General features: G+C 39.6%; 1 protein-coding gene across 1 annotated transcript; it reads left to right on the top strand.

Moving 5' to 3' along the window:
* Positions 1-236: 236 nt before the first annotated feature.
* Positions 237-9,165, top strand: LOC122886416 (cytochrome P450 7A1). The gene is made up of 8 exons (XM_044218592.1): positions 237-588; positions 2,032-2,272; positions 2,407-2,616; positions 2,858-3,052; positions 3,202-3,401; positions 5,353-5,483; positions 5,684-5,862; positions 6,589-9,165. The coding sequence occupies exons 1-8, from the start codon at positions 509-511 to the stop codon at positions 6,889-6,891; spliced, it is 1,539 nt and encodes a 512-aa protein (XP_044074527.1). The 5' UTR covers positions 237-508; the 3' UTR covers positions 6,892-9,165.
* Positions 9,166-10,830: the final 1,665 nt, after the last annotated feature.

The following is a 10,830-nucleotide window of genomic DNA, read 5'->3' as shown; positions in this document are numbered from 1 at the left end:
GCTAACAAATGCTGAAAAGAATCCTCCTACCCTTCCTTTATCCAAAAATATATGCAGGGTATATGAAAATCATTGCAGATAGGATAATGATGCTCATTTTGTTGCTCACTTTTTCCCTTTGCAATTTGTGTATGACCCGGCTCAGTCTGAGTTCAGTGATGACATCATACCATTCCCCTGAATCCGCCCTTGGGCCCACCCTTAGGGACAAAGCAGGTATAAAAACCTGTCACACGCTGCCTGTCTTCACACTAGGTTGAACCAACACTGCTCACTGACACGTACACACAGGTTGCTTACACAATTTGTAGTGACAGGCAGTGTCACTTTGCATTCATTGTCTCTGGGTTGGAAAACTCCAGGAACCTAAGACATCTTTAATACACATTCTTCTCTCTAGGACTGTTGAATTTAATGAAGCAAGCAATTGTTAGTTAATCACAATCCCTGTCAGTGTTATTAGTGTGGAGCATTCATAGCTGCTGTGTTGGATCTTTCTCTTATCAACATGATAAGCATCGCTCTGATCTGGGCAATAGTGGTGGGATTCTGCTGCCTTCTATGGCTCGCTGTAGGGATACGACACAGGTAAGACTGGACATAGGACATATGGGATGCAATGTATTAGGCATTTCTTATACTTTAAACTCCTGTACTTTACTTACACAGTGTGTCTAGAACATTTAACATTAATATGTATCTCCTGATCTAGACTTTTAGTTTAGTTTAGACTAGATTTTTAGTTGACTGCACACAGATCAGCACCAACATACAATATGCATGCAGTGTGTGCAAATCAGACAAAACCTTTTGTAAAGATGATGATTTGTTTTGGTATGTTGTTGATTCACAAACACTGTCACCAGTGTGCTGTCAGTGCTTAGCTGCAGTTGTCAAACCTTATGTTGTGTATTCACTGGCCATGGGATGCATGGCCAATATAGAGGAAGTTGATGAGGTGCTTCTTTTTGTAATAATAATACTTTGCAGTCAGAATGACAAAATCGGAGAAGAAAAAGTTTTTATATATAGAATTATCTTGACAAGAACATCATAATTAAGGCTAGTATGTAACTATAGTATTGGTAACTGGTTTGTAATGTTTTGAAAATGTTGTGGTTGTTGGGATGACCAACATGAATCAACTGCCAAGGAAACTGGGCTCATTCACAAGGTCTGAAAGAGTTTAAATGAGTACGGGCATCATCAGCGGAAAAAAGGTGCACCTAGTAGTAGAACTTATTTATCTTTTTAAGTATTTTTAGAGCCATTTTAAGCAATGAAATGAGGGGTAGATGGGGAATAGCAACGTCCTAGCTGGAATTGGACCAATGGCGCTGCAATTACATGGTCAGCACCCTAATACCCTAGGCCATGCCGACCATGAACTGCAATGTCCCTGGTTTGCGGTAGGGGATCTTTGTCATTCATTCCCTATTTTTCTCCCCTCTCTACCGTCACTATCTAATAAAGGAAAAATGCCCAAAAAATATTAAAAAAAAACAAGGTGCTCCAGTCTTACTTTTAACATAAATTAATTAATAGTAATTTTGTCAGTGGGGCTGCTGTTCAGTGCACACTATGTATTACCAAATTTTGTGATTTCTTTGTGATTATCAGACCATTCTATGTCTAAAACCCACTAAAAAATCACTGAATTGTCCAAAAACTGCACTGTTACAAAGCTTAAAACAAGGCTGCTTTTCTGATTTCATGAAAAAGACATTTTGGCGATACATGGCCTTGGTCTTCATTGAACAGAGACAAAAAGTAAAAACTTCCATGAGCTGGCTATAGGTTGATTCACAATTGCTGCATATCACTCACTAATAGTAAGTAGCAAAATGAGCATTAACTCCTATAAAAATATATAAAAAGGGGGATTATTACTTTGAATGATAGAATCCTCATAGCCCCTCTCTGTCCAGACAAACGACTGAGCCCCAATATAGAAAACCCTTTGACCTTACAGTGGCAATTTGTTTTTTCTTTGTACTAAATATTGTCTGTCTTTCTTATCAATGCCCATAGGCAACCTGGTGAGCCTGCAATTGAGAATGGCTTCATCCCCTACCTGGGTTGTGCTCTGCAGTTTGGGGCCAACCCTCTGCAGTTCCTCCGCAGCCGCCAAAAGAAATACGGCCATATTTTCACTTGCAAGATCGCAGGCCAGTACATCCACTTCCTGTGTGACCCCTTCTCTTACCATTCAGTCATCAGACAGGGGAGACACCTGGATTGGAGGAAGTTCCACTTTGCTACCTCTGTCAAGGTCATTTTATGTGATTTCATCTTTTATTATTCATACCATGTTCTGTCAGGATATTTGCTTCCTCCATAGAGGACTTTTCATGATACTAGTGAGTCCTTCAATAGTCCTAAACCTCTTCTTCCTTCCCTCACCAGGCATTTGGCCACGACAGCTTCGACCCTCGCCATGGCCACACCACAGAGAACCTCCACCAAACCTTTCTGAAGACCCTACAGGGTGAGGCTCTGCCCTCCCTAATAGAGACTATGATGGGCCACCTTCAGGACGTCATGCTGAGGTCAGATACACTTAGCCCCAGCAAGGACCACTGGGAGGTGGATGGTATCTTTGCCTTCTGCTACAAGGTCAGTAATTGGACTTTAGACTGGAAGCATACAAGAGATTTAAGACGCTGCAAGAGATAGTTTGCTATCAGGCCTAGGCCTACTTTTTGTCCAACAAAGTAATTTGTCATGGCTGCAAAAATATATAAAAAAAGCATAAAAAGTACCCAAGAGGGACTAGACTTACAGTAACTAATATTTGGACACTGTATACAGAGTTTGCAACAACTAACAGGTTTCTTTCTGACCTGCTGTTCTCCAGGTGATGTTTGAGTCTGGCTACCTGACTCTGTTTGGTAAAGAGCTTGGTGAAGATAAGTGTCAGGCTCGGCAGGCGGCTCAGAAAGCCTTGGTGCTCAATGCCTTGGAGAACTTCAAAGAATTTGACAAAATCTTCCCGGCACTGGTGGCTGGCCTGCCCATTCATGTCTTCAAGAGTGCCTACAGTGCCAGAGAGGTCAGTGTGCTATTCCTACGACTGCCAGAGCAGGAAATGACTAAATAAACTGTCTTGACCTGATGCCACAATGCCTCTGTGCTTACATAAGAAACTTGTGTATATGAATGTATTTTTGTACTTTTGTACTATACTTTTCAAATGTCTAGAACCTAGCAAAGACCATGCACGCAGAAAACTTGTCCAAGAGGGAGAACGTGTCTGATCTGATCTCTATGAGGATGATCCTGAATGATTCCTTATCTACCTTCAATGACGTAAGCAAAGCCAGGACCCACGTCGCTCTGCTCTGGGCTTCACAGGCTAACACCCTACCTGCTACCTTCTGGAGTCTCTTTTATATGATCAGGTATGCTGATACATTTATGAAACAGAAGACAGCCACAATGGATGGCTCAACTCACTGGGATTTAGCGGTTGAGTGTTCTGCTCTGTCTGAACAAGAATATAGAGATTTAGTTAATCTATGTATTTCTGGTTAATTTATGGCATTCTTTACTCTGAATTAATCATTTAAACAATCTGGGACTAGGATCATAAATCAAATTTTGAATATGGCTTAGATCAAACAAATAGTCAGTTGCCAGTTCAAGTTCATCAGTTGCACAAAGCTTTCTAGCTCTTGACCATGTTTAGCAGGACTGATTTGCTATATATTAAAGAGTAAATCAAGGCTTTTCAAAGTAAAGGCAGATGGAACTACAGCTTCAAGCTACTTAATTTAGTTCACTGCAAAAGACAATTTTTACTTTGTGGAAGATCTTAACAGTTACAACAACAGCTGCAAAAATACAGTGATGAGTGACTAACAGAAGAAAATATTTGTAGCCTCCAACAGGCATTGAACCGTTGTTAGCAAATCACATTATAATACATTCATCAAATAATAAATAATAACTGAAGGACTGTGTTCTATATAATAAGGGCTACAATTCCTGAACTGTTCATCTGATGTAATTGTAAACACCCTCATATTAATGCTGAAAGTTTGCACTATTATAAAGAAGTGTTCATAGATACCTGTATGTGTACCAAGTATCATAGTTACAATTCAGTTCCACAGCAGGAAACTAAACTGTCATGGTTGTCAAGCAGGGGAACCAGGACAGGAAAATAGATAGTGGTAGGACCCAAAATACAGACACTGAAGCAGAGCAGGTGCAGTTCAATGATTTAATGAAGTACAAAAGCTTGCACCAGTGTCAGTCAGGCAGGCAGTGGTCGAAATAAGGGGAGCAGTCCAAACAAAGGCAAACAAGTCCAAATCCAAAGCCTAGGTTAGGTTCAGGAGAAACAGAAGATGAATCCAACAGAATACTTAAGAAACAAAGACAGAGACGCTTGACATGGAAACGATGACAATCTGACAAAAACAATAAGCGAAGCACACAGACTAAATACACTCAGGTGAAGGGAGCCAACGAGACACAGGTGAGACTAATTAGGGTGGAGCAAACAATCAGAACTGGCGGGAAAAGCACAGACAGGAAGCAAAACTACCAGACACATGAGAGAATTCAATTCAATTTTATTTATATAACGCCAATTCTTAACAGAAGTTATCTCATTGCACTTTTCCTATAGAGCAGGTCTAGACCGTACTCTTTACAATATTAATTACAGAGAGCCAACAAATCTCACCATGAGCAAGCATTTGGCGACGGGGGGGGGGGAGAGTCACAATGATATACCACCTAGAATTTTTTTTTTAAATAGTACAATAGTAATTGCAGTGTTAATAATAATAAATTAGTAATAATAGGAATGACAGCTATAGGAAAAATAATGCCAGTATTAGTAACAGAGCCAATTACAACAACTGTATAAGCAGTTGTTGAGCAGGAACACGGGGGCACCAGGTGGCCCACAACCACAGATCCAGTCTCTGCAGCTCCGGAGGCAGAAATACCTGCTGAAAGCGACAGAAGGAGAGAGGAGAGAAACAAGAAAGCACAAAACTATGGGAGAGAGAAGATATTGAGTTAGTAACATGCAGAAATGGGATCAAAATGCATACAGATGGAGAGGGAGAGAAGGGCAGAGGAAAGAGGCGCATCATGGGAAGTCTCCTGGCAGTCTAGGCCTATAGCAGAATAACTAAGGGATTTCAAAATAAAACAGGAAATAACATACATAAACCCTCAAACCATGACATAAACACATAGTGCTATTGCAGTGAAATGAAAGTATTTGTTCCTGAATAGGTTGAAATGAAAATAAGTTATCCAATATCAGTAAATAATAGTGCATCCCTAACAATGACAGTAATGTGACTAACAGGCTCCTGTATCTGTGCTCAGGAGTCCAGATGCTATGAAAGCAGCTCGTAAGGAAGTGCAGAAAGTTCTGGAGAATTCAGGTCTGACAGTTGACCCAAGCGACCCCACACTGAACCTCACCAGGGAGCAGCTGGACCACACGCCTGTTCTGGGTAAGATTACCAATAGATTACTAGAAAATAGAAGTTACTTGTATGACAGCTAATATTGCCAAATTTAAGTCTGGCGTTGCCTACATGGCATCCAACAAACCAGTGTGGTCTGTGTACAGAATTTGGGCATGTTTTGTCCTTTTAAATGCAGTAAAGAAATGTTTTGAACCTAATTTCTTTCTCTGACTTTCTGTTTATAGACAGCATCATAAAAGAAGCCATGCGTCTTTCCAGTGCTTCAATGAATGTGCGTGTTGCCAAGGAGGACTTCCTGCTTCACCTTGACAACCAAGAAGCTTACCATATAAGGAAAGATGATGTCATTGCCTTATATCCGCCCATGCTGCACTACGATCCAGAAATCTATGAGGATCCCTATGTAAGACACCTATGTAATTACTACCAGGGGTGGAAAGAGTTCTAGAATATTTTACTAAAGTAAATGTTTTGTTACTTTCAAGACAGTTAGCTTAAGTACAAGTAAAATTTCTTCAGGTCAGTTAAAATGTATTCAGAGTAAATGTTACAGCTTTCAATTTTAAAAAGGGAAAGGGGAGCGGAGGGAGGGTAAAGAAAAAATTGTATATGATGTGATGGACCTATTAAATTAAGGAACACATTTAGGCTACAAAATAAAGGACATTAACATATCAATGTATACACATCACGCCACAGACTGTTCACAAACTGCAACTGCACCTCTCACACCCCCTGATACTCTACCAGTGAATGTTTACATTTAGAATGTATCTTTTCTAGTGTCAGCTGAGTGCAGAGTGTTACCTCTGGACATGGAGCTTTCTGGAGCTCTGCTCTCCTGCGGCCACAGACACACCAGCAGCTTGTTCTCTGATTCTTTTGTCTCACAGTTTTTCATGGGACTTTTGTTGTTACTCTGTAACGGATGCTACTTGAAATGTAGCATCCGTACAGTACAACACTTAATAATAAAAGTAAAATTACTGATTTCTAAGTAGCCTAAACCAAAAAAAAACCTGATTATTACTTAATAAATGAGAAACTATCTTCTTAAGGAAAAACCATCATTTGTGTTGCCCTACTGAAAACTCATCTTCCTCTCTCCTCTTTCCTTTTCACCCCACAGGAGTACAAGTTTGACCGTTTCCTGGATGAGAAGGGTCAGGAGAAAACCACTTTTTATCGCAGCACCCGGCGGCTACGTTACTTCTACATGCCCTTCGGCTCTGGGGTCACCAAATGCCCTGGCAGATTTTTTGCTGTGTATGAGATCAAGCAGTTCCTGACTTTGGTGCTGTCCTACTTTGACATGGAACTATTGGACCCTGCTATCAAAGTCCCGCCTCTTGACCAGTCCCGTGCTGGTCTGGGAATCCTCCAGCCTACCTATGATGTGGACTTTAGGTACAAGCTGAAATCGAACAACTAGGCTCTGTCTTTGTCAGGCAGGGATTAAAGTACATATTGTACATAGTGTATATTTAACAGTGTTAATGAAGATGCCTTGCTATATATGTAAATAGACTGAATTATATATTATTGTTGCTTTAATTCGCTGCTGAAGAACATGTATTCTGCACATATGGGTGGAGCCATCACAAACTGTTCACCTTCAGTGTATCTAGTAGTGTTGTAACACTTCCTGTCTCTGTTGGACCAGAGGCCTGTACTACAAAGCAGGATTTGGGGTTAGCAAGGTAACTTCAGGTTTAACCATGGGTTTTCAGGGTTACGATGGTGATTCACTTCTTACCGGGGTACATCGCCATGGTTACTTATACTGTACATCTATTTATGTTCGAAATAACAGATCAACATGTATACAAGCACTGTCTACTGAAAAGTGGCAACACATTAATTTAATGGAATACACAAATATAAAGTCAGATCTACTCGTACCGTAATGATGGGCCAGTTATAGTATAAGCCTATTAACATACGAGCATGCCAGCTGTCCTTCCTGCATTTGGCAGCTGCAGCTGTGTTTCTTTTAGCCTGGATTATGTGTTTAACCTTTTCGTATTTGTGTAATATTATAGTTTGCTCTTCGTTTGTAAAATAGGCCACTCTGCTGCCAGTAGACTTGTCCTTGTTTGCGATTGGTCATATGCTGCAAACACTGTCCCTTTTATGTGAACGCGCTCATGGCTAGATTGGGAAAACCTGGGTTGACTTACTTGGTTGATAACCACCGTTGTGTGACTGCTTAGCGTGATTGTGGTTGTTAGGGTTAGGGAAGCCAGATAACAAAGATATCCTGGGTATGCTGAACTTGCTTCGTAGTACAGACCTCAGGGCTGGGAGACAGCCGTCATCTCAGAGTAAAAGTGCTAGGTAGCATCTTCACTTCCTGTGGAAAAACAAACCTAGGCCATATACATTTTTATTACTTGTCATAAAAGTGTTTTTGCATGTTTGGCCCATGTAATGTTTACATTACTGACAACTTTTTTTTCAAAGCAAGTGGAAGAGTTTTTCTATCTTTGCCGAGAGATGACAGGACACACACAGGACACAGAGTCTCAAGTTGATCTTCAATCAGCCGGGATTTAATATCAATATAAATTTACTGTATCATGGTAATCCAGTATAGACTCCTTAAATAAATCTGCAAATACGGTTACTTGAGTAGCCTACTATGCAAAGACAAGAGAACTTTTTAAATAATAAAAAGTCTTCACTGTGATTGATTCAGACAATCACAGTGAAGACTGTTTCATTCCATAGCCTACCCCCCACCCCAACCCTTACATAAAAAGCAAAAAGAAGATCTATAATTTTCTCTACTTAATATTTTTTGGATTTTTTTTATTTTTATTAATTCAGTTTCCTGTATTATATTAAAAATATGGGGATTTTAAATACAATGTACACGACCTCAGTGTCCTCAGTGGTAGCTACGGCCCTGATTATGTATGTTTCAAGTCTTTGAAAGATGATTTTTATTTCAAAATGAAATTAATAGTACCAAATGGTCTAAAGCCTAGCAGATAGGATATCAATCTAAAAATGGAATGTTCAAGGAATAAGTCATCAAAAATGTATAGGTATACATGACTTGTAGTAAATGGGCTAAACATGCAAAAACACTGGTATGCTCCTTTAAGCTCTAGAGCTTCTGGAAGTTCACATTTCTGCACTTTTGAAATATTACCACTTTTATTGATGTGTGTAAAGTGTTAGCATTGACCATCCAGCCAACATTCTGCAGTGAAACGTGTTTTTTTTTTTTCTATCTGTGTGCTGCCCTCTCCTGGAACGCAGTGTCTCCACTTAGTGGTGGCTAGGTTTTAAACCTACTGGTAATTTTGAGTTTTGACACTTTGAGGTTGCTGTAGCTGGTCAGTGTTGAAGCTTCCATGGTAGAAGCAGGGTAGCAGATTGAGTAAGCAATGTTAAGTCAGCAGTGTTTGTTTCCACGGAGCATATGAAATATATGCCTGTAAGTATGAGCACACATGTCGTTTTATGTTAAGCCTGTTAAGTAAAATGGATCGTTTAAGATAATATTATCGCGATCATGATGCTAATTTCCATCAGCACGTTAATGGTAATTCCCATTATGTGTAGCAACTTGCATAGTTGATTGAATATGCTTTCTGTAACTTAAAATATGTAATTTAATTTGTTTTTCTTGTGTGTATTTTTAGTTTTACAGTACCTTCATGTGGGAGGCAACAAATAAACAACCTTGAACCTGGAAGCCTTTGTCTCTCATTTGGAGAACTGTTTACATATCTGCCAAACTAAATACCAACTTTAAGGGTTTGGTGGAATAATCTGTGTATTTATCACATAGCATGTAGACAAATCTGTGTAAACACATTCTGCTCCTCCATTCTGCTCTATCACCACTCATTTGGTTCTTTGCCATTTCACACCAGCTCATTTATTCTGTGAGGTGAAATTGCTTATTTTATCAATTAATGCATTACTGCAATCAGTATCATTTAATGACTTCACCTTATAGTTGAAGATAGAGCTTCCATTAACCTTGGAGTTTGCTCGGTCTGGCTGTCATTCTCAAGCACTGCTGTCACTAAAGATGTGTCTGATTATTGGCCAATACTGACCTTTATATGTCAGTGTACATCTATCTACCCTCTCTGTATCATAATTGCAAGACATGCTGCTTAACAATACAATTTAGAATATGGTTTAATGAGCACAGAGTACATTCGCATACTGCATTGCTCAAGCAATTCAGCAGGCTGAAAAGTGGCAACAAAGTCAAAATTCAGAGGGATAGGACAGTGTGTACAGAACTATAAACTTAATAGTAAATACAGTTTTTAATTCAGGTGCATTAAAGAAATGAATGAATGCTTATTTGCACAAGTCAGAGTGGCATTTCTGTTGCATAGCTGGCTATACAGTTTCTCTAATGAAGGTGTTTGTGAGTGCTGATTTGGCTTTTTCATACTGTGAATTATATGATAATTACACAGATGACAGTGAAAACAGCTGACAGTACACAAAATGCGGCATTTGTCAGGTTCAGCCATAGTCACACTGCATTGAGAAGGAAGGTAATTTAGTTATTGATATATATGATATTGATATATATAGTTATTGATACTGATTTCACATGAAAACCTAACTCCACATTAGAGCTGGGCGATGTCTACCAAATTGGCATATGACGATGTCCAAAGTGAAATATCGGGATGGACGATGACATTGTTGTTGGGGGGCATTTGAGCCCATTCACAGCCCATCGTCACCTACTCACTCTGCCTTTCTTTACTTTTCCTCCCACTTAGAAGGGAATAGCGTGGCTCCTTTAAGGAACAGGGCAGTGCATAGTGAGTGTGTGGGTGAGCGAGAGTGACAGTGACTGCACTCAGAGCAAACAGGTGTTGGTGATCGTAGCAGAAGTTAAGGTTAGCAGTAAAGTTGTCTAATGGCAGTAAATGTACAGTGTAGGTTACAGTTTGCCCATGAATAAATGCTGCAGCTCCTCAATACCCAAGATGTTCACTTGTCTTTCTGCCCAGCTGCTAGGTAAAAACAACATTGTAAACATGCACAGCTGTTTTACTTTTATTCCCTGACAATATGAAGGCTTTTCATTGTTACGAAAGTGTAACTCATGTGCATGTGTTGACATGCATATGCTGTACAAACAGATAATAAATCAAGACATTTGTACACCTGTCTGTGTGCTACGTTCTGATGTCTATGTTAAACTCAAATGCAACAGAAAAGATTCAGCACACATGAGATCTCTCTCTCTCTCTCTCTCTTTATATACATACCTGTGATTTTTTTCACATATATCATATACAATGTAATCGATAACTGGTGACTGTGTGGCTACAAGCTCCAGAAGAAATCTAGTAAGTGGACCTTGGGTAAAGATTAGTTT

Source organism: Siniperca chuatsi, linkage group LG13, assembly GCF_020085105.1.
Source record: "Siniperca chuatsi isolate FFG_IHB_CAS linkage group LG13, ASM2008510v1, whole genome shotgun sequence".
NCBI classification, from domain to species: domain Eukaryota; kingdom Metazoa; phylum Chordata; class Actinopteri; order Centrarchiformes; family Sinipercidae; genus Siniperca; species Siniperca chuatsi.
Note: the sequence above shows the minus strand (reverse complement) of the source record. Positions and strands in the feature narration are given on the sequence as shown.